Source organism: Drosophila kikkawai, chromosome 3L (genome assembly GCF_030179895.1).
Source record: "Drosophila kikkawai strain 14028-0561.14 chromosome 3L, DkikHiC1v2, whole genome shotgun sequence".
Taxonomy (NCBI): domain Eukaryota; kingdom Metazoa; phylum Arthropoda; class Insecta; order Diptera; family Drosophilidae; genus Drosophila; species Drosophila kikkawai.
Genome location: NC_091730.1, coordinates 24,438,506 through 24,462,699, shown reverse-complemented (window position 1 = coordinate 24,462,699; position 24,194 = coordinate 24,438,506). Strand labels below are relative to the sequence as shown.

Below are 24,194 nucleotides of genomic sequence, written 5' to 3'. Positions count from 1 at the left end.
TCAGATAAGCATTACAATGTCGTTAATTCGTTTTCCTTTATGCCGCGGCTCGGAATTCCTTGGCCCAAAGTACCGAGGCTGCGATAAGGGGCGAAAATGTTGCGACATTTTCCGCCTGGTAATTGTCCTTGGCAGGATGCGCGGTGTCCAAGTTTATTGCCTAACGACCGCGGCACGTTCCCTTCGTTTTTATATTTTAATTAAAAAGCTGCTTCTGAAGCTGGCAGGAAGAATTGCGAAAGTATGGTGAAGGCGGCCTGACAGGAAGGTCACTTTTCAGAAAGTAGTTCACTGATTAAACAGTGACATATTTTTTCTACTAAATGAACATAAACTCTTTTTGCGTTTGTACTATTATTAATTTATTACAAAATAAAAAAAGGCACAGAGAAGTAATACTTTTAAGAATATTCTTTAACTGATCATATAAAATAACGAGATCTTTTCTACTCTTAATCGAATAACCCCATATATTAGTTAACCAATAAGACTTTCTTGCGAAATTCCGATCGTAAATTTATTAGAGCTTAGGCCGACACTGACACTTTCCGATATGTAATGCACACAATTTTCGTTTATTAAGGGGATTTAGCGACTCCCCAAAAAAAACCGATATAAAAATGTTTTGGGGGAGAGAAATACAAGCCCAGAAAATGATAAAATAAAGAGCAATAGGCAAGATGCAAAAGTAGCTTATTACATGGAGGGTGCAAAGTGAGCAGACGTGAAATTTCATTTTTTCTCCTTTTTATGGTAAAAATCCTGGTGACGAAGTCTGGGGGATGGCAATAATTTTACGCTTATGACGACCATTGCGGCCCTCTTTTGTGTTAATAATCTTGAGGCATCCTTCCCTTATAAACGCTTGTTTTTTTGTTGCCCAGATAATTACATTAAGATTTGAGGTTTTCTTTTCATTTATTTGTTATTCGTTTTATGACCTTCTTTTTGTGGCCACGAGGCAATGAAGCAATGAAGCCCCATCACATTTTCAACTTTTCCTGGCCCCACGATCGTTTGCTGCCAAATAAAAATTCAATTGTGCAGCGCATAGAACAATTATGACAAAAATCAAGTGCAAAAACGAGCACTCAGGATAAAGGGTTGAGTGCCGAGAGTTGAAGGACTTGCCTTGCATACTAAATAGTTCGAGTGAGCGATTTAATGCCTCGTCATCGCAGTCTGAAGGGGTATATCAGAATTCAAGGGCTTTGTTTATAATATAAACTTTATATACCTCGGGAAAACTGAATATTTTTTATTAAAGATCTTAAATTTAGATGATGATGATTTAGATGCCTAAAAAAAAAATAATTGTCACCATATTAATAAAATTAAAACATTTTTTCGTTGTGTTTTTCCTTAAAAGGTTACTAAACTCTAAATCAATCTTTACAAAACTAATATTGTACATTTTTTTAAGGAAAACAACAGCACAGTTTTCTGTATGAGCCATGGATTTCCTAAATAGATATGAGTTCCGTTGCAATTACTTTAACTTTCTTTGTTTAAACTATGATTTTCATGAATTCTTTAACACTAGAATTTAAAAAAGATACATTATACTGCATCAGTCAAAAGACTCTCTGCTATTACACATCCATTTTTAGTAAGTTTGCCTCAATTTATTTATATTAATGAAAGTTAGGCACACGGTTATTGTATATATTGAGAACTAATTACCAAACACACCCTTTTAGGCACACAATTGTTTCCCTAATTCATGAAATGAAAATATCTATAGATTTATTTTCTGCAAAATTACACAATTCACAACACACAAGTCGTAGTATTCAGATAATAAAGTTAAAGATATTGCTTAATAACTTATAATGTAGGCTTCTCAACTAAAATTGTTTTCTATAACATCGAGATTTGATACATCTCATTTAATATAATATTTAAGAAAAATTACTAGTTTACCTAAATTTACTTTCGTGTGTACATCATTTTACCTACTCAAAAACCAGGTAACCGATAGTCGAATTTTTAGGAATTGCTCCTTAATTTATATTTTTGGATTTCACAATTCCCCAAGGCAAATCACGTCGAATCAGTGGCATCCCGGGACAGGCAACACATTTTTAAAACGCCCAGAGGGACACGTGCATTAAACAGCCCGAAGGACGACGACAGGACACCAGGACATCGGAGCAGAACGAGAGTAATTTACAATACTCGTCGGCAGTTGACTTCGACGCGTTTGTCCGTCGCGCAATTAGGCAATTGCCCTGCGTCTGTGTGGGTGTGTTATGTAATTGACAAAAAATGGCACGGGATTGTGGGGCACAGAGAGGAGCGAACGCAAAAATAAACCAAAAATTGATTTTTGTGTAATGAGTCCGAGGTCCTGGCAACTGCAACTGACCGTTGTTGTGCTTCACTTTTTGTACATTTTACTTCTTTTTTGGCCTGTCGCATGCCGGCTGCATATTAAAAAGTGCGTGATGCCTTCGCTGACCGAAACGCTGGGCGCAGGGCTGTCAATTTTTATGAAGTTAAATTCTCGTTGGATTTTTGTGAGCGGCGGCTGGCGCAAAAGGTGTTGTATGTAATGAAGCGAATAATTTTAATTGGTTTTTGTTGGATTTAATAAAGCGTTATTAATGTAGCACCGCCAAAGAATGTGAAAGGCCTGCAGAAACAGTTTAAACCATAATATTCAAGTGTAATTATCAGGAAACCAACTAAACTGACACAATTATAAACTTGCGCTATGTGCATATTTCTACAGTTACAAAGAATTTAATAAATTCGACATAGATGTTTACATGTTTGGCATATTTATTTTGAATTTGTATTATATTTTCCTTGGCTCTCAATATAAAAAAAAACTTATTCAAATTATTTTTATGAAGACATGTTGCCTTTACAGTTTTATCACAATTTTAGCTCTACTTTAAACGATTTTTAATTAAGCAATAGTTGCAATACTTACAAATGAGAGAAAAGAAAGAAAATTAAATTAAAGCGCTAAACATAATAAACTTTAACTTGAACGTGAGGTTAAAATTTTTTATCAAAAATTAATTGAAATAAAATTTAAACTTAGTTGAATGCTTTACAACACTGTCAACGGATAATTGATTATTATATTTCCTCACCTATTTATCCATGTCTTCCACCTATTCTCTGTAAATAATAATAAATAATAATAATGAGGATTATAAAAATATTATTTAAAAAGCAACAGTCTGGCAACGTTCTTCTCGTTCATGAGCGACCAAAAGTACCAGATCGCGCGTTCATGAGGTAAATTCACATATGTAAAAAGCTGTTTTTACACGCTAAATGTCCGTCAAATTACCGTCGAAATGGAATGGTGGGAATTGGAACATGGAAGAGGTTTTTTATTTTTAATTTATTTCGTAAATAAGGCACTAATTTGAACAAAATAAAGTTTATAAATGCTTAAAAATTAATTTACTAATGATTTTTACTAGGTTTGAGGGGGCTCGACTAAAATCTATTGCATATTACGCGGCAATGAAGTTGCTAATGAATTATTCTAGTGCTATATAGTCGTCTTGCTCGCACTTGTCTAAAACGCTATAGCGCTGTCAAATCTTTAATGAAATCTCTAATTAATGCGCTAATGTCATAATAGTATAACCGCTAATCCAAATGTTATCTGGCCACACTGATATGTTTTTTTTTAACAACAATTTCTGGCCACACTGATATTTGATGTTTTTTTTTTCGAAAACAAAAAACAATTTTGACGACGACGGCGACATCGAGTCGTTTGATTTCTGATCCACTGGTGCCTGACGAGCTCTTGCAAGTCCAAACATGTCGCAACAACGCGCCACAGAACTTAACAATGTGATTGACTTGGACGATGACGAAGAAGATGAGGACGTGCAATTTGTGGGAGTCGTCCGCCCGCTTACCACCACCATTGATCTCTGCCTGTCGCCCTCCACTTCCGCGGCGGCTGCAGCTCGTTCGCTGATCGGAGAGGGGACAGGAAGTGTAGCAGGAACTTTGGCCAGGGCTGCCGCAGTTGCTCCTCATCAGGATACTTTGTCTCCTACTGGCACCACGCCCCCAGCGGTTGCTTCAGCCCCCACAACGCCAGAAGCATCAGGGAAAAGCATCAACGTGGAAGCAGGTGAGAAGGATATAAGCCTTGAGCATACCCCACTGTTTGTACAATTAAAATTATTAAATATCCAAATATTCAACTTAAATTATTGTGACAAGCACTGCAGACATTTTATATACATAAATACATATGTATGTATGTATGTATGGACGTATACATATGTATATACTTTCTAGAAATTACACTTTCTAATGACAGGTTTTTCCCTTGCAGCAACCACTTCTTCTGGCGAGGGTTCCTCATTACCATCATCTGCTGTTGCTCTGGAGTGCCCCATCTGCTTGCAAACCTGCATCCATCCAGCGCGACTCCCCTGTGGCCACATCTTTTGTTTCTTGTGTGTTAAGGTGCGTAGTTCCAACACCCAACAGCGGAAGCGTTTCTCAGCAACTTAGCAATGCGGATCGCATCGTCAAATTGGGGGGAATTTGAATTTCAAGCAGCACGTAGTCAAGTTCAAGGCTGTTCTCAACCCTTTGGCGACGCCTCGCGCCTGACTGCTTGATTAGCACGCCTGGCAAAGACGTAGACGCACTAGCTTTGTGGAGTTAGATTGGCTTCCGGCTGGCGACTGGTCAATTGCTTTCCGCCCAGACACATGAAACTAGTTTAGGCCAGAGACCAGCATATGATTAGCAGTGCATTTTCCAGTTCCTAAACTACGTTACGTCGCTTGGGCGTGAGTTAAAGCCACTTCTACGCGGGGCGAGTGTTTTACAGGCTGGAAACCCCAACATTCCCCTGTTCAACTTGAAACTCCTTTCAAAAAGTCCGCGCTTAGTATAGTTTACATAATGAAGTCATTTAGAAAACTAATAGGATTTCACTTATGTGAAAATAATTTTTATAACAAATACGTATTTCCGATCCATTGACAGGGTGTTGCCTATAAAAATAGACGCTGTGCAATGTGCCGTCGAGAGATTCCCGCCGAGTTCCTGGACCATCCTCAGCTGGTAAGACACATTTCCCCAGAACATTTAAGAAACCAGAGTTAGTTTAAATGTTATACATTTTTTTAAACAGGTAAACGGCATTGAGGACATCTGCGCCACACGAGCGACGGAAGACGGTTACCAGTGGTACTATGAGGGCAGGAACGGTAAGTAGAATTACTCTTCTGGTGTTGGCCGCCCCTCATGTCCCCATAACCCCAACCAAAAACACACGCACCTTGCACATCTAGGTGGCTGGTGGGCCTACGATCCTCGGACCAACGAAGATATTGAGATCGCATACGCCGGTTATCAAACGTACAAGGCGGGTGAGCCTCCGTTCATCCCAGAGGATCCCCCGAATCCAGCAAATCCCATTCGTACTCCTCCTCCCGAGACAACGGAGCCGGCTGTCACTGAACCAATGGCATCAGTCCTAGGTGCACCGCCTGGCAACGCTGCACTGCCTTCCTTTCCTGAATCTTCTATAGAGCTATACACAGGTGATTCCGAAGACGAAACGATTGAAATGGAGGATGAGGAGGGGGATTCGATCTTTGGGGACGACGCCTTCGACTACTTTGACTCGGCTGATGAGGATTGGCAGAGTAGCGCCTCCGATGATCTCTCCGAAATTGGTCCGCATGCGGGCAGGTTGCATCAGCTGATCTGCGGGGAAATTTACGTTATTGACTTTCTGAAAATGAAGCAATATCCCCGCTCGACTCCCACTAGGCGACGCAGTATCATGCGATGCAAGAGCACCGATGCTGTCCCTGGCGTAACCAAAGGCGTCGCTGGGCTCAGCAATCACCTAAGATACAACTAAGCTTTGATTAAATCACGCACCCACCAACTCCTAATCCCCCCCGCCTCATATTCCTATTCCCACAAGTTCATCCTAGATAGAAAACCAAACTGTGATTAAAAAATTAAAGGGCCAAGATCCGAGATTTGATCCCAGCTCCCATTCCAAACTTTGCTCTTGTAAAAATGTATAACCGCAGGTTGGTGGCAATACGATGATCGCACTAGTCAGGACATCGAGGAGGCCTTCAAGAAGGGCGACAAGTCATGTACCATCTTAGTGGCCGGCTATGTCTACATTGTGGATTTGGAGCAGCTCGTCCAGCAACGCCAAAACGAACCCACTCGCTGCCGCCGGGTTAAGCGGGATCTGGCCACCATACCGAAGAAGGGGGTGGCCGGTCTCCGGATCGAGGGAAATCAGGTGACCAGTGACACCGTCTTCAGTAGACCAACCAGCACAGCCTCTCCAGCCACCGTGGCAGCAGCTGCCTCCAGTTTTATATCGACGATTGCAGCAACGGATGCGGCCATTAGGATAGCCAGCGACATTATTGGCTCTACGCTGGCGCATGCGGATGAGCTCACCCGAGGATTGGCAGCCAGCAACATCAGCGATGACCCCAGCAGCAGCAGCAGTAGCAGCGGTGAGCAAACCAATCCCACAAATCCGCAGATCGCCGGACGCTCGCCTGCCTCCTCGCCGCCCTCAAGTTCGATTCAGGATCTCATCACGCAAGACTTGAGAAACACACAGCAGGTGATTGCCCACAATCAGCACACCATAGATCTCTTCGAGCAGGCCTTGAACGACTTCCAGGCACTAACCATGCGCAACTACGTGGACACCAGCGATGAGGAAGATGAGAACGGTGCTCAGGACCAGGATCGAGAGCAGGAGCGTGAGCAGTTGGAGGCGGGCGAGCAGTCAAAGTCCGCCGATAAACACCAGGGATTCTAGATGCTAGCTTAGCCCTTTAGCTTAAACCTGAAGAAAAGATCAATGTTCCTTCAGCAGATTTCACTATACGGAAAAGGGAATGTTACCTAGAGCAATGCAGCGCGTACCTGAAAACACATATATCAACTAACATAAGGAGCGTTGAACAGGAACAGAGTAGAGAGGGAATGTCCATACAGGGTATACCAACATCACATATTAATATGTAAACAAAAAGGGATATCAGTGGAAGGCATAGCAATAGTTTATAGTATTTTCAACACCAGTTGAAACTGTTATTATAAGGGTTTGGTTTAACCCTAAAACAGAGGAGTGTACATTTTCTTAAAAAAAAAAACACAAGACTTCATTGAATTATCCCATAAATTCTGATATTTTTTACGTACAAAAATAAGTTTCCTAACTGCACACATTTTTCGTACCTCTCTAATAATTGAAAAGACATTGCTGTATTATTAAGGGGATGTCAAAGTTCCCCCTCATTCCCTCACTTAAATATTCGGTTCCTCGAAAGTCCCGCCTCGTTGCAAGCTCGTAGAAGACGAAGAAGCAACCACCAGGAAAGCGTAGTGTGAAAACGACAATACACATGATTTGGGTTCCACTTAACAGGGGTGTAAAGACTCCACTTGATTGATTTTCAGTGCGTTTCTTCAATGAGAACGACTTTCCTTTTGTTTCAGACTAATTGCATTTACCAAAACTCGCTCTTAGAACTTAAAGAAAAACACACCCACTGCACTTTCGGTTCGAAATCTTCCACATTTTCGAAGCGCACTGTCAAATTAAGAGAGAATCTAACCCAGTATTAATTATTAAGCCGCCGTTAAGTGCGTTAAGCAAACAAGTTCTGTGACAGTTGAATATATTGATATTTGTATTAAGTTAACATATAGAACTATTAAAAAAATAAATAAACGGGTAGTAGCAGTAGAAATGATCATTGATAACGTTTAGGTATATTATGTGCTCCAGAGGATATACTTGCATACAAACGCTTAATTTAATAATCTCAATTTTGTGACTACTATTTATAGATTCGTTTTCGATATGTACCCCGCTATTACTTCTAACAGCGAAATGCGTATTCGTTGCTTCCCTAATATCTACGATATACCTAAAGCTCTACTGAATCAACCCGACTCCCGATCTCGAAACAAACCCTCCCGGTAATATCAACAATTTTTAAAACACTCACCTCTCATCTAGTGACCCAACCATTGCAATGCCCATCCCTAAAAGCATCCCCCTAATCGCACTTCGCATTTCGCCCTTCTTTGATCTTGATAACGCTTCGCTATCGCATAACTGACAAAGAATGATATGGCCTTATATCATTCCTAGCATCAAATAACTGCAACACAGATATCATTTCCCTGCATACTGGTGGCAGGTCACGGGAAACAATTCGTACTTATTGATCATTTAGCTTTTCAACAATCAAAACCAAAATGTGCCAAGCTACATTATTTTAAAAAGCACTCGCTACCGGTTTTTTGACAGCACTAAGAGGATATAATTAATATTAACAGCACGCAGCATCGTCTGTCTTTATTAATCTTACATTAAATTATATTATTAAGCATTTACAACTTAGTTGATACAAAATGTTTAAGAAATAGACTTTTGCTGAATCTGATTAATGTCGATTGTCGTAGTTTAGGTCCTAAGATATGTCAAATGTGTTTAAGTCTGGTAATAAAAGCAATTTACGAGAAATGTGTGAAAAGTTATTTATGTAAACCATTTTTATTGGGAAAATAAATACAATACATGTTACACACAACTATACAAAATTAGTTTGATCTTGCTTATGTAAGTGTTGTTGTTATATTCATTTTTGACTTATGACAATGATTTTGACTGCTTTCATACCCTGGAAGGGTATTAAAATTATATTAAGAGACTAGCAACGGAATTTAGGAGTTATTTCAAGCTCTTAAAAGTATACATTTATATGCTATGTACTATGTATATATGTACATATACATATATTGTTTTAAGGGGGGACATCTGAGTACTTTTTTTAAAAATCGAAAAAATTTTTTTTGCTTAAAAAATACTTTAGGGTCTTAAAAATACCATATCAAAAGATAGAGTCCGGTAGAAGTTTCTAAGTGTCGAAATTTTCCATTTTGCGGCGATGCCTCACATGTAATCATATACGATTTTAAAACTTTAAACGCGTTTTTCTCAAAACCACTTTTTTTGAGTTGGCCGAAAACATAACTCGAACAAATCTTAACCGATCGATCTGAAATTTTGACAGTATATCCAAAATACCTATGGCTATCGACACACGTAGGATTTTTTTTTTTTTTGCTTACTTTTTTTTTAACAACAATTTTGTGACGTTTTTTTTCATGAAAATTAAACTTTTTATTTAATCACTCACCATTTTGCTAAAAATCAAAATATGTAAAAAAATCCTACGTGTGTCGATAGCGGTTGAGATACAGAAACTAACGAAATTTGATTTTTTGTTCTAGATCAAAAATTAAGGACGTTAGGTTTTCGGCCATGGACCCCTTTCAAAAAAAACAGGGCCTACGAAGACATGCTGCACAGCCGCCATTTTGTTTTCGATTTATTAAAAAAAATTTATTTTGTAGTTCACATCTAACATTATCAAACCTACTTTAAAATTTTCCAATTGGCTTTTTCATTTCGCAAAAAAAAATTCTATAAAATGGGCTTTTTTTTGCCAGTTACTCAGATGTCCCCCCTTAATATATTTCCTCTTATTTTTATACCCTTGCAGGGTATTATAATTTCAGTCAGAAGTTTGCAACGCAGTGAAGGAGACGTTTCCGACCCTATAAAGTATATATATTCTTGATCAGCATCAACAGCCGAGTCGATCTAGCCATGTCCGTCTTTCCGTCTGTCCGTCCGTCTGTCCGTTTCTACGCAAACTAGTCCTTCAGTTTTGAAGCTATCTAAATGAAACTTTGCATATGGTCATCTATATACTCTCACTGCTATATATGTCGGAACGGGCCGGATCGGACGACTATATTATATAGCTGCCATACAAATGTTCGATAAATTATTAGAAAAATAATTATAACTTTGCTGTTTTTAAATATTTTTGCATAATTTTTTAGATATGCCCATTTTATATTATTCCAGAATTTTGGCAAAAATTTTATGGAAATTGGACGACTATATGATATAGCTGCCATAGGAACGATCGGGAAATAAATAGAATTAAAATTATAGCTTCGTTCAACGCATTTTTATACCCTTGCAGGGTATTATAATTTCAGTCAGAAGTTTGCAACGCAGTGAAGGAGACGTTTCCGACCCTATAAAGTATATATATTCTTGATCAGCATCAACAGCCGAGTCGATCTAGCCATGTCCGTCTGTCCGTCTGTCCGTTTCTACGCAAACTAGTCCCTCAGTTTTAAAGCTATCTGAATGAAACTTTGTATATAGTCTTCTATATACTCTCACTGCTATATATGTCGGAACGGGCCGGATCGGACGACTATATCATATAGCTGCCATACAAATGTTCGATAAATTTTTAGAAAAAAAATTATAACTTTGCTGTTTTTCAACATTTTTGCACCATTTTTTAGATATTGCCATTTGATATTATTTCTGAATTTTGGTAAAAATTTTATGAAAATCGGACGACTATATGATATAGCTGCCATAGAAACGATCAGGAAATTAATAGGAAAAAAATATAGCTTCGTTGTTTTTCAACGTATTTTTTGATATCTACTCTGAGATATAAGCTTTTTTTATTATTCTAGAATTTTGGTATAAATTTCATAAAAATCGGACAACTATATCATATAGCTGCCATAGAAGCGATCGGTAAATGCATAAAATATGTAAAGCTGGGAATGTAAAACTGTAACTGTCAAACTGTAATCATAATAAGTATAGGTAAAATGTAATGAAACTCTGTTGTGTGAGTGTATTCAGCATTTAAATCTATAATATAAACATCAAAACCAATCTGCAAGGGTATACAAACTTCGGCGTGCCGAAGTTAGCTTCCTTTCTTGTTATTTACTCTGAGATATAAGCTTTTTTTATTATTTTAGAATTTTGGTGTAAATTTCATAAAAATCGGACAACTATATCTTATAGCTGCCATAGTAGCGATCGGTAAATGCATAAAATATGTAAAACTGGGAATGTAAAACTGTAACTGTAAAACTGTAAACATAATAAGTAAAGGTAAAATGTAATGAAACTCTGTTTTGAGGGTGTTTTCAGTATTTAAATCTATAATATAAACATCAAAACCAGTCTGCAAGGGTATACAAACTTCGGCGTGTCGTAGTTAGCTTCCTTTCTTGTTTCTATTAATTTGACTAGGATGGATCGATTCTTAATAATCCAATTAAAAACTGTAAGGGTATACAAACCTCGGCGTGCCGAAGTTAGCATCATTTTTTGTTTTCTTATACAATTTGGTAGAAAAGAAGACCCTTAAATCTGTGTCACAATAGAAAATAAATACAATTGGTGAGAAGACAGCGATCCTCAAAGATATGCTTGTATGTATCTCGATAAGATCATTTTATCTTGATCCACCCCTAATACCCACTTGTTAAAGAACAAACTTGACTTGAAATGAAACTTCATACCTCTCTTTGTGCCACCGATAGACGGATATGAAACCTGCAACCTGAACGAGGATCTGGGATCTTGGACTCTGGACCCTGTCCGTCTGCAAATACCATTGTATACCTGAACCCGATGACTCATAGCGCAATGGACCAAAGGAAAATGCCTGAAAGGCACGCATGCAGCATAACAATTTATTGGACAGCAAACAAGAAAATGTGTGGTTTAGGTGAGTGTGATAGGAGGGGAAATGCTCTAACAAGGGAACACCGGACTGAAAAAAAAAAAGTATTATCTGTTGTCTGATCATTCTGAATTTGATAACAATTAATAAATATTAATATATTAAATTAATTAATATTTACATATATTATGTGACTGAAGATGATATGCATTGTTGCACATTGGGTTGTATCTTAAATGAAAACTCTTTGTAATTTATTATTAATAATTTGGTATGTTTTTGCGCAATGCAATATTATAAATAAATGGTAACCGGAAGAACTTTTTAAGTTTAAAGATCTAGTAAAACAAAAAACAAATGTTAAATTGTTGAACATTGAACGTAAAAACAATTAGTCAAAAGATAATCGGAATTTTCGTTCAGTGTCAGGAGAGCAGCATTGCGATCGTGTCCCATATATTTGGTCTCCAAAAGAATTCTCTCCTCTTCAGTTCGTGTGAGTCATCTTTGTTTACGTAGTAGAAATTATGCTACCTGCTGCATTATTTTCAGTTTCTACCTGTTGAACAAAGATGTTGGGGGGGTATAGAATTGGTTATTTACAGAAACCCAGAGTCAACGTTTTTAGAGCTCTTCTCTTGTATAACAAGACTTGGATGGCGGACTACTCTTATCAGTATCAAATTGCATTCCCTTAGTAGTACTTTTATTTTGGACTTAATGCACTTACGTAAGAATATATAATTAATAATGGATAACATCTTATCAGCTCTAGAATATGTAGATTGTAAATGTCATATTTGAAATTATCCTATACATATGTATAATCCTTATCCAAAACTAAATATTTTTGTCTAGATCCTTTTTCGTTAACTTTAAAGTTTAAACGGAGTGTACGGGTTTTTCTCTTAGAAGATGTCATTCTGGCGATGATTTCTGCTGTAGAATCTCTTATTGTACAGAGTCCTTATTATTATACATACACATGTGCATAAGGACTCCTGATGAAAATGTCGTTTGGGAAAGCCTCGCAGCATTTTTAATTGCGTAGTGTGGGTTTTAGTGGCAGTCATTGAGTTTATTATCGTTTTCCACATTTTCACGGCAAAGCTCTGACGCAGCTGCTAAGAGCTTCGAGCCACAGAACACGATCGTGCACGTTTTAGAGCCAAGCTTTTCTGCTAAGCTATGTATGTATGTATGTATGTAGCTCCAGTTTGAGAAGCAACAACAAATATCGAAAGAAAACCAGTGGATAACAACAGCAAGCAAACAGAATGAGCGGAATGCCTTGCAAGTGTTTGGTGGGTAGGTTGGCCATGGATATGGATGGCTCTCTTCTCTCCCGTGAGCCCTCGTTCTCCCGCACACATGCGCAGTGTAACCTGCGCTCCAAACTGGTTTCGGGGGAGGAAATCCGTGAGAGCGCTTGAGAGCGGATTTGGTTTCGGCCCAAAGCCAGCAGCCAGTTTTTTGTATTTTTCAGTTGATTTGTATCTACCTTTGGTGCGGACGGTTGGTCGGAATTAACGCGTTTTCGTAAACCAGTCTTTAATTGTTTCATTTCAAGTTAAAATCAATTAAAAGTCCATCACCAGCAACCAAATCAATGTAAGATATAGCGCATGTAATGCAATTGGCAGTGGAAAATGGCTGGAAAAGTGTGCGATATCTGTGAAAAATGTGCAAAATACAAGATATTCGTTTATTGATTTTCTTGGCCAAAAGAGCAAGAGGGAACAAAAAGCACAAGAAAACGAAGAGGAAGAAACAGCAACAGCACAAAGCTGCGCTGTACGGCTTCCAAGGTGTGAGTGAGATACCAAGAGCGAATGAGTGAACAAGACGGAAATAGAGAAAAGTGAATTGTGTGTGTGTCTGTATGGCAAAGTTTCAGTGTTGTTTTTTTTATGTTCTAGCTTTGGCCAAGTTAACTAAAGAGAAAAAGAGTAGAAGTAGAACCACCAACAACAAAATCCATGTACAATATACATATATATGTACAAATATACAAACATACTTCGATGTGCGCTTGTGTGCTTGGTTATTCTTTGTGCAATTTACCTTTTTAAGGCATCGTAAAAATAGTTTGAAAGTGAAAAAAAAAAACATGTATGCGAAATGCAAAGCGAATAATTGAAAAGTGTAATTATCGACGCTTTTTCTTCATCGTCGCACGCTCTCTTTGACTTTGCGGAGTGCTCATGGCTCTTGCGTGGGTGTCACACGCTCTCCTTCCATCTCGTTTCCTTTTTTCGTACGCATATCCTGTGCCTTTCGCCGTTTGACGTCGTCGCTTTTGTATTGATTTTCGCCATTCATTGATAAAGGATTGCCGTTTATCGTTTGTGCGTGTGCGGGGCGAGTGAAAGGAAATTCCCTGACCACCAAATGATTGATTTAACGCGTTATCTTTCCGTATCGACAGAAATAGTGTCTAAATAAAACCCCCAACCCCTCGACCAGCATGTCGTAAGACCGAATCAAAGGAACCATACTCGAATCCCAATCCTGGACAATGCAACCGTTCGGCGACAGTCTGAGTAAAAGTCGCGATGATCTGGTCAATGGCACCGCCGCATCCCGGCAGCAGCAGCAGCTCTATGGCCGGAGGCGACACCACGGCAGCAGTCCCAACTTATCGCTGGATCAAACGGACAACCTAAGGAGGAGGTGAGTAGCTATCTAATATCCGGATTCCGGACTCTTCAAGACCTCCTCTAAGAGACATATTCACATTCATCTAAAAATCGAGTTCTGTAAGATGTGCCTAGTCAGCCAGGGAAGTCGACCTTCATTGCACTGTTCTCGAACGTTTTCATTCAACAGGTTGCAAGATCAGTTTCCATAAAAATATATAATTTATTTAACTCAATGGCAAGTAAACCTGAATATCTGATAGGCACCGGAGTGAATTTGGCGATTTTGGGGCTTTAGCTTTAGATAGTTTCCGTTCAATGAGTCTGAATAGAAATCGGTGCAAAAAACCCCAAGCAAATTATAAATAACGCTAAATAAACACGTGCAAAGCAAAAAGCTTGTGGTGAAATGATAAAAGTACAGTGGGTACTGGGTAAAGAACACTGTGATCTGATCCACCGTTATGGTAGAAAAAGATTAGGGTCACAAATACTATCAAGGCTATAAAGAAAATTGTTCGGTTTGAGTATATTTGAGGTAACGCAAAATACTTTAAAAATTAGTAAAACATGGATTATTATTAAACAACATAAAAAAAACTTGAAATTTTTCGTTCCACTTGATATCCACTGTAACTGGAGCGGGGAAATAAATCTGCGGGTGCCAACTGAAAAACTTCCTAGTCGCACTCCCATACCAACACAAGCGCCCAATTCCAACACACACAAAGACACACCTGGCTGTATCTGTGTGTTTTGATCATGTGGCTCCAGTGACTGAAACTGGTTTTGAGTGTGACCAGAGGCTACCCTGGCTTAGAGAGGTCCCACTTGGCTGGCAATCCAGTGTAGGCAGTCGCCAATGCGGCCACTTTACCAGCCACAAAGCCATGTGATAAGAGAAGATGAGAGCGGGAGAGAGTGCAACATCTGAAAGCTGTGCTGATAATGCGAAGCTTTACCGCTATGCTCCGGCGCTCCCGCTCGCAATTTTTAGTTGGCGAAATTCAATAGTATCTGACGGTCGGTCTTTGCGCTGGAAATTCATCAGGCTGATTGGATTGTCGCGATCGTGTGTGTGTGTGTGTGTGTGTGTGCCGAAAACAACAATAACAACACGGCTTATCGCCAAATCAGTGTACAATTGTGTGCGAAATACATACAGACGGGAAATTATTACATCTATTTTTCCACCAACACACACTCGAAAGTCGCCAACGAAAGTGTTATGCGTTGCGTCTTCTCCTGTAATTAACGCAGAAGTAACAACAAAAACGCTACAAAGTTACCTTGACGTCATTTTTTTTGTTATTGTAGACATCGGACGACAAAAAGCGCTCGCTGTTGTTGCTGTTGGTAACTGCTGGTGCTTGGCACGAACTTTTAATCAAAAGTGGCAGCGCGTTGTTGTTGGCTCTGTGCGTAAACAAAAAAAAAAAAAGAAGTGCTGGCGTAAAAATTTGCATTAATGCAGCCGCGTCGCATGAATGAATGAATATTCTTAGTGCGCGACAACTAATTACGAAAACAAACACAAGAGTAACGAGCCATGGTCTACACTATATCGTTCTTTGACCACAATCAGCATGAGCCACCGGACAAGATCATCACCAAAGAAAAGAGGTAAAATGCCCGGCAATGTATACATATTATGTATCTCAAACTGCACTGAGTCACTATGAATCTCAGAGATTCACCGTTATGCGTTGCAGCCACCAAGCTGACCTAGGCAAAAACAGAAAAAGAAGAAAGACGCCACCAAATTTCCGCGTTCTATGAACTACACACGTCAAAAGGTCAAAACGTGCTTGGCCGCCAGCTTTAAAATTAATACTTGGCGACCGAATTTAGTGCTTTTTTTTTCACAAATTCATAAAAAAGCGAAAGGTTTTTGACATTTGCTCGTGCCGCTAACCGCACAAAAGCGGGACGGCTATACAGTCGGCTGCTCACCAAAGCTGCAAAGAACGATAGATCGATGCATATGTCGAAGTGTGGGTGCGTGACAGGTTGATTGGGGAACTTCTTGTTTTTTTAGATATGTATATATAAAATAATAAAAAAAATATATTGCTAACTATACTTTTAAGTGTCACCCGTTTCCAAAACTTAACAGAAAGAGACACTAGACAAATACGTTATCGTCAAAACACTATTCGATTGGCTCGCCATATTCTTCCCTTCTTCTACATTTTTGAGCTGATTTTAAATTTAAATTGTAAACGAAATCCAATTTAATCTTATTACTATTGCGGCCTATTATAAAGGGCCCAAAAACTGTAAAACCTTAGTTTACACAACAATATTTGGGGAAATTATCAGCGTTAACAGACGAATTGATTTAGCCACGTCAATGTGTGAAAGAACATTATTCTTTTCAATACTTTATCTCAGAAATTATTAAAATAAATTAATCAATTGTTATTTTGGGTCGTGTTGCCAAGTTTAACAACTTTTAAAATGAATTATATTAAACAATATTTTCCCTAAATAGTAGTAATATAGTAGTAATTGCCAACATTAAAATAAAATTGCGGATCTATTATTCAAGATTTGAACAAATAGGTACACACATACGTAATGGATATTTTTACATCCTTGCGGGGTATTATAGTTTCAGTCGGAAGTTTACAACGCTATGAAGAAGACATGTCCGACCATACAAACTATATACATATGGTCATATATATTCTTGATCACCATCAACAGCCGAGTCGATCTAGCAATGTTCGTCTGTCCGTCTTTAAGCTATCTAAATAAAACTTTGCAGATAGTCTTCTGACTACTCTCACTGCTATATGTATATGTATGTACATATGTGGGATCGGGCGAAATGATTAAAAAAGTTTTAGAAAAAAAATTATAACTACGCTGTTTTTCAACATATTTTCATATTTTATAGTATATGGTATTTTTGTGTTATTTTAGAATTTCGGTTTTAATTAAATGAAAATTGGACTCCTATATAATATTGCTGCTATAGGAACGATCGGAAATTAATAGAAACATATTATAATATCGTTGTTTTTCAAGGTATTTTCACCTTCTCGTCTGCGAAAGTACAACTGTAATTGTAAGACTGTAAATATAATCTTTAATATAGGCTTTAACGAACAGACCCGAATTCGTATACTGACCAAGAGTATGTGTATGTAGAAATGTTTGTTCATTCTTTGTGGTGCTGTGCTTTCTTCCTCCTTTTACTTATATTTTTCAGTAGACACAAAGCTGTAGTACCCTTGCATCCTATCGATACGGGGTATAAAACCTGAGTTCTTTCATGACGTACTGCGAAAGTTCGTCACGCGCCCACCCCTATTTTCAATATCAATGGCTATCGTTTTGCGAAGAACGGTAACTGGCGCGAAATCTGGGAGTGGGTGCGGGTGTGTATATAAAGCTGATGAATACATAGTACAAATGTATTTATGTGTGTACAACAGGTGATTTCGTCCATTAGACTTTCTACCGGAAAGTTGTTGTTGTCGCCGCAGTTCTGGCAGTGATAAATGTTTTTTCACCTGCTGCCGCTTCTGCATCACCCCCACACTCCGCTCTTTAATTGTCCTGCGTTTGTTTATCTTATCGGACAAAAAGCAAACACGAATTCCAACAGGAAGGCCCTCCGTGTGTGTGTAAAAAGCTGAAATTCAAGCGATCACTTCTTATATTTATTTGCACGGGCTTGTTTTTATCAAAGTTTGCGTTCTTTTCTGCTCGTTCACTGTGTCAGCACGAAAAACGATTATTATTATTATGGCGTGTGTAAACACAGAAATCGCGAAAAGGCACTTTGATTATAATGCAATAGATTTACGATCAGTAAACTCAGACTCTTTCATCGTACTCTATATTTTTATTGACGATGCTGGGCCTTAAAGAGATTTCCATATCGCCACTATCGATTAGATTTGTTTTGGAACTATTTAAAGGTGATGCGTAATACAACTTATTTATAGCCTACTTTGTTAATTGATTGATAGCCACAAACATTTTGCGTTGATAATTGTGGCGCCCATCGATTTTAATAATTTGTTGATTACGCCAACCCTGGATTTTTTATAAAAATTTATTTTTCTTGTCTTTAATATTTAGTTTTACTGTGATGGAAATATTTGAAGTTTAACCATTTTTATACCCTTGCAGGGTATTATAATTTCAGTCAGAAGTTTGCAACGCAGTGAAGGAGACGTTTCCGACCCTATAAAGTATATATATTCTTGATCAGCATCAACAGCCGAGTTGATCTAGCCATGTCCGTCCGTCCGTCCGTCTGTCCGTTTCTACGCAAACTAGTCCCTCAGTTTTAAAGCTATCTGAATGAAACTTTGCATATAGTCTTCTATATACTCTCACTGCTATATATGTCGGAACGGGCCGGATCGGACGACTATATCATATAGCTGCCATACAAATGTACGAAAAATTTTTAGAAAAAAAATTATAACTTGGCCGTTTTTCAATATTATTGCATCATTTTTGGGATATAGCCTTTTTTTATTATTCCAGAATTTTGATAAAAATTTTGTGAAAATCGGACCACTATATCTTCTAGCTGCCATGGGAACGATCGGGAAATTAATCGAAAAAAATTATAACTTCGTTGTTTTTCAACGTATTTTCATCTACTCTGAGATATGAGCTTCACTTATTATTAAAGAATTTTGGTATAAATTTCATAAAAATCGGACAACTATATCTTATAGCTGCCATAGAAGCGATCGGTAAATGTATAAAATATATAAAGCTGGGAATGTATAACTGTAACTGTCAAACTGTAAACATAATAGGTATAGGTAAAATGTTATAAAACTCTGTTTTCGGCATTATAATTTATGATATAAATATGAAAACCAATCTGCAAGGGTATACAAACTTCGGCGTGCCGAAGTTAGCTTCCTTTCTTGTTTTTATTTCAAATTATTCAAAAGTTAATTAGCTTTTATCGGAACAATGTTTTTCCAACTGGTGTACACGATATCTCAATCTATCAAACCGATTCGGCTACAAGATTTCCCTAAAAACATGTTCTATTGCGCATTAGATTCTTCGTAACACATAAAAATCAAACTATTTTTTAATCAGCTGTTATTTTTTGCTTTCCAAAGTATACAAAAATTTGTACTTTCTCTGTTACATTTTTTTGGATAGATAAGGTCCCAGCTAGAAACATTGCTTGTCTACCGAGTAAAAGAGTGAGATACCAAAAACAGGGAAACAGACAAAACAGAATTTGAGTGGAAAAATATAATTCATTCGTTTAATCTGGCATGTTTAAGAGGAGCTTTCTTACTTTATTCTAACAGTAAAAAAGTGAGAAAACTAAATTCGGGGGCATTCAGTTTCAAAAACCCGTTTAAAAGATACTCATATAATTTTTTATTTACCTATTTGCAGCATGGCTTGCCTGCAAGATGAGTTTGGTCACCTAGGCCTCTCTGCCACAGACCTGCCATTTAAGTCACCCGATCTGGACTCTCCTCCTCGACTGCAGCACCACACCAACTATGCAGAAATCACGGACAGCAGTGCCGAGAATTCGTGCCAACAACGCTGGCCACCTCACTCCGGAGGGGCGGCGGCGGCCTTCGGTCATCCGGATAAGCCGATCGGATGGATGTATGGATTGCTGGGATGCATGAAGCCCGTGCTCTCGTTTATCGGAAAGACTGGAGTGATCGAGGTGAAGAGTCAGCGAAGTGAAGACTGGGAAATTCCGTTCGAGTCTATCACGGATCTGGAGTGGCTTGGCAGTGGAGCCCAAGGAGCAGTCTTTAGTGGAAAGCTAAAAAACGAGATTGTTGCCGTGAAGAAGGTGAAGGAGCTGAAGGAAACAGACATCAAGCATTTGCGGAAACTCGATCACGAGAATATTATCAAGTTTAAGTGAGTAAAAATAAATTTAAAAAATCCTTCATGTCCATAATTTTTGCCATAGAGAAATAAACAGGGAAATATGCAATAAAAACTATCTCCTAATGAAAACACCTTTACATTATTTTTCGCAGAGGGGTTTGCACGCAGTCGCCTGTGTTCTGCATCATCATGGAGTTTTGTCCCTATGGCCCACTGCAGAATATACTCAAGGAGGAGCAAGTCATGTTACCGTCCCGCTTGGTCTCTTGGTCCAAGCAAATTGCTTTGGGCATGCAGTATCTGCATTCCCACAAGATTATACACAGGGATCTGAAGAGTCCCAAGTAAGTTGATAAACCTCCTTTGTAAAAGCCTATTCACAGTAATCCATATCTTCAAATCTTCTGCTAGCATACTGATTAGTACAAATGAGGTGGTGAAGATCAGCGACTTTGGAACGAGTCGGGAGTGGAACGAGATCAGCACCAAGATGAGTTTTGCGGGCACAGTCGCCTGGATGGCGCCGGAAGTGATACGGAATGAACCCTGCTCCGAGAAGGTTGACATCTGGTCCTATGGCGTGGTGCTCTGGGAAATGCTGACCTGCGAGATTCCTTACAAGGATGTGGACTCATCGGCCATCATTTGGGGTGTGGGAAACAACTCCCTAAAGCTACTGGTTCCGAGCACCTGTCCGGAGGGATTTAAGCTGCTAGTCAAGCTATGCTGGAAGAGCAAGCCACGCAATCGTCCCTCGTTTCGGCAGATTCTCTCGCACTTGGACATCGCCGGGCCGGAGCTGCTGCGCAAAACAGAAAAGCAATATTTTGAAACGCAAAAGTCGTGGAAGGAGGAGGTGCGCTCCCACTTGAAGGAAATCACACAGAATGGCACTAGTATTCACAAGTATGAGCAGGATTTGATCAAGAGACGCACGGCGGAGTGGCGGCATGCCCAGGACATTCGGATGGTCTACGAGGAAAAGCTGCAAAAGACGAACCAGCTGTTCTTCGAGCTCAGCGAGTGCATGTCACAATTGCAGGAGAAGGAGAAGGAAATTGCGGAGTAAGTTTAATCGAAATGCCTCTTAATTTGGGTCGTTAACCTTACTAATTATTATTATAACAAATCCTCAGACGTGAGCGGAAACTACCTGGCAGTGGATACAAGCCCACGCGGCGCCTAGGTAATACGCTCAGGAAGATGCAACACTATCGCCGAAGACTTAACGCTCCCACAGCAGCCATCCAACAGCAGTCAACCACACCAGATCCAGAGACTACGCCGGAGGTATAACAGATTTTGTTTACTTAATTTTATATATTCTGGAACCATTCCTCCTTTGCAGTCCCCTGTAAAGTGTGTGCTGTATGCCCAATTGGACAGCAATTGCCAGCCTAAATCATACTTGGAGAACTTAATTCCGGGCCCTGGCATGGGCGGAACGATGCCCAACAAAAACAAGAAAAATTTCCGCCATCGACGCAATGGTTCTGGGTCCTTTGGCGCTCCCCCGAAATACAGCCCGACGCGAGATCGTCGCTACCAGAGTGAGCCGGAAAATCGCAAGGTGCAGCTGGTGGAGCGGCAAACCCAAACGGACGCCATGGATGTCAGTGAGACTGATATTAGTCCCAGCGCAGAGGTTCCTCGATCGCAGCCCATCGATGTTCCGGCCCCGAATCACCGCCAGCTGCCACTGCAACTGCAAAGGGTACAAAAGATGGCACAGGCTCAGGCAAGAGCAAGGAACGGGTCCACGTCGTCCGCTGCAGGAGCAGTCAATCCCGCTAGTCCGTCGAACGGGAACTCGCTGAGCACCAGCGAGCTGACCTACCAAGATGCCTGCTCAAGTCCCGACCAGCTCATCGACGATGTAATGAACAGCAACGAGCGCCTGGATATAACCGACTGCTGCAGTGACAACGAAAATCTCGACCGTTTGGGCCGGAAAGTCATCGAGTTCATCAACGAAAACCGCCTGTCCATTCAGTCCAATACGAACTCGAACAGCAACACAGAGAACGGCAATGGGGGGAACTCGCCGTTGGAGCTGAGGGAGAGCGGCAATAGTCCTTGCCTGAGTCGGTGCAGCAGCACGCAAAGCAAGCGGCGAAGACAGCTCCTGGGCGATAACCCAAACGGTAGTTTGATAAGTAATGCCAACGGGTCAGCGTTGGCCCATGAGCAGGACAGCTGGTCGGATGAGGAGGGCGAGACGACGGACTACAAATACGCCCTGAGAAGGCGGAGGTAACTAGTTGACCCAGAATTTAAACAACGAAAATTGCTAACAATTTTACTTATTTTAGCATTGGCCGCCTGCCCATTGCCCGTGGCATGCGCCCGCGCCGCAGCTACAAGGCCCCGCTGTCACAAAAAATTGCCATCCATAAACGCAACGTGGTCATTGTTTCCGATGAGGAGAACACCTCCGAGTACAGTCACTCACCCTCCAGCCAACACTCGACGCTGGAGAGCAATACGGACATGGCGTCGGCCATGAAGCAGACCCAAACGACATCGACGTCCACATCCACGAATAGTTGCAGCGAGCCGGAAGATGATTCCAGTGACTCCAGCGAGGACGATGAGAAAGTAAATCGGGCGACGAGGGGTGCTGTTGAAGGACGCCCAACATTGCCAATGGGCGCGATGCGCAGCAGCGATATTATTTCCATACCCACTTTCGAGGCTGATGGCGCCGTCAACATGGTCTAACCTAGAACGATATTTAGCCTAAGCGAAAACTCCTAAACTTACGTAACCCAAAACTATCTCCTATATACTCAACGAGAAATCGGCCCCAAATGTATGGTATTATCTATGTTCATGTCCAGACTTGGTACACCTTTTCTCTAATTTATATATGCTTGCAACTGAAAGCGGAGGAGGTCGCGTCCAAACGTTGATCGTTGCCGACGACCCCTTGGGTTAGGGGCAATCTGTATCTTTATGTCGTATCGTATCACATGCATTTCCTATTTTGCTGAATATAATTTCGCATTAGTCCTAGTTATTTTTACAATTATTCTTGTCCTTAGAGAGCTGCCTTTGTAATATACTTATTTAAAAAATGCCCTAATTATACTAGACATAAGCATAAATTTATGTTTAATTCTTAAGAGCTTAGGAACCACCACCAGAACATGCATGAAAATAACAAACCATAAAACAAGCATTACAACAAAAGGCCTCAGGCATAAATGTAGAAACGAATGGGTAGAACGAAAATAGTCAGGGATATTTTTTATATGAAACTAAATTTGCTAAAAACTTAAAGGGGAAAGCGCGCAGTGTACAATATATTATTTAATAGTCGCATTCAAAATGGCAGTTTCCCAATTATTGGGCGAGTTTGCTATACGATCGAAACATTTTACTTTCCATAAGCACAAAATTCAAAGCTTCAGTGCCTTAATGCAAACAACATACGAAACAAGAAAAGGGAATACATTTGGATGGGAATGCAAGGATTATCTGACATGAAAACTTATAGCCAAGTGTGGAGCAGCAAATACCTACAACATTGGCCAAACATCGCCCCCTGGCTTCCCGTGGAGTCCTTCATTAGCTGCAAGACGAATTACAAATCTAAATAATTCTATATACACTCAATATATACATATATTCTTTATATTTACACATTAGTTGGATGTTTAGCTTCGTAAGATGCGTTGTGCCCCCGGGCGCGACTTTTCTCTACATTATGTAAATGTACTCCATATTAAGTTTAAAATACGAACTAGCAATAATAATAAAATGGAATCAAATAAGAACACTTAATCTTTTGTCAAAGTTTCTGTTTAAGACTTTTTAAGGTTGGATACTTTCCTTCGGCATATTATTTATTTAAGCTTCCATTGAGTTTAACATTTTTAGAAATAAGTAAATATATTCCCCAAGATCTCCACTAATGTTAATTTGGACAAAATCTTTTTTAAACTTTTCCCAAAGTTATTGATTTAAAAATCTGAAAATTCCTATATGCCAGGATTATAAGATATTTTATCTAAAAAGTGACAAAAATGCGGGTTTTGATACTTTTGAGTTGATGTAAATTCAATACGTTTTATTGTTTTATGCTAGGCTATTATAAAAGACTGCTCAT

General features: G+C 39.5%; 2 protein-coding genes across 7 annotated transcripts; both read left to right on the top strand.

The window, feature by feature from the left end:
* The first annotated feature begins 3,672 nt into the window (after positions 1–3,672).
* On the top strand, positions 3,673–8,531 carry Rnf146 (Ring finger protein 146). 3 transcript variants are annotated; one of them, XM_017178994.3, is made up of 6 exons: positions 3,673–4,114; positions 4,322–4,455; positions 4,987–5,064; positions 5,135–5,210; positions 6,051–6,497; positions 7,849–8,531. In XM_017178994.3, exons 1-6 carry the CDS (start codon positions 3,793–3,795, stop codon positions 7,941–7,943), a joined length of 1,152 nt encoding a protein of 383 aa, XP_017034483.1. In that variant the 5' UTR covers positions 3,673–3,792; the 3' UTR covers positions 7,944–8,531. The 3 variants fall into 3 exon arrangements, with proteins under 3 accessions (XP_017034483.1, XP_017034481.1, XP_017034482.1); XM_017178992.3 differs by having other exon boundaries at positions 6,051–7,866; XM_017178993.2 differs by lacking the exon at positions 7,849–8,531 and having other exon boundaries at positions 5,295–6,175.
* wnd (Mitogen-activated protein kinase kinase kinase 13 wallenda) lies at positions 6,357–24,182 on the top strand. Of its 4 annotated transcripts, XM_017178989.2 has the most exons (8): positions 13,086–13,199; positions 14,017–14,261; positions 19,625–20,113; positions 20,236–20,427; positions 20,495–21,148; positions 21,220–21,373; positions 21,432–22,336; positions 22,396–24,182. In XM_017178989.2, the coding sequence occupies exons 2-8, from the start codon at positions 14,107–14,109 to the stop codon at positions 22,802–22,804; spliced, it is 2,958 nt and encodes a 985-aa protein (XP_017034478.1). In that variant the 5' UTR covers positions 13,086–13,199; positions 14,017–14,106; the 3' UTR covers positions 22,805–24,182. The 4 variants fall into 4 exon arrangements, with proteins under 4 accessions (XP_070141069.1, XP_070141068.1, XP_017034478.1 ...); XM_070284968.1 differs by lacking the exons at positions 13,086–13,199; positions 14,017–14,261 and adding an exon at positions 6,357–6,497; XM_070284967.1 differs by lacking the exons at positions 13,086–13,199; positions 14,017–14,261 and adding an exon at positions 11,453–11,633.
* Positions 24,183–24,194: the final 12 nt, after the last annotated feature.

What these genes read in the sequence shown, in the direction of transcription:
- wnd (XM_017178989.2), top strand. Translation starts at nt 14,107, where the DNA reads ATGCAACCGTTCGGCGACAGTCTGAGTAAAAGTCGCGATGATCTGGTC. An exon ending in AGGGATCTGAAGAGTCCCAA is followed by an intron (nt 20,428 to 20,494) that starts GTAAGTTGATAA and finishes ATCTTCTGCTAG; the next exon opens with CATACTGATTAGTACAAATG. An exon ending in ATCCAGAGACTACGCCGGAG is followed by an intron (nt 21,374 to 21,431) that starts GTATAACAGATT and finishes CCTCCTTTGCAG; the next exon opens with TCCCCTGTAAAGTGTGTGCT.
- Rnf146 (XM_017178992.3), top strand. Translation starts at nt 3,793, where the DNA reads ATGTCGCAACAACGCGCCACAGAACTTAACAATGTGATTGACTTGGAC. An exon ending in TTTGTTTCTTGTGTGTTAAG is followed by an intron (nt 4,456 to 4,986) that starts GTGCGTAGTTCC and finishes ATCCATTGACAG; the next exon opens with GGTGTTGCCTATAAAAATAG. An exon ending in TCCTGGACCATCCTCAGCTG is followed by an intron (nt 5,065 to 5,134) that starts GTAAGACACATT and finishes TTTTTTAAACAG; the next exon opens with GTAAACGGCATTGAGGACAT.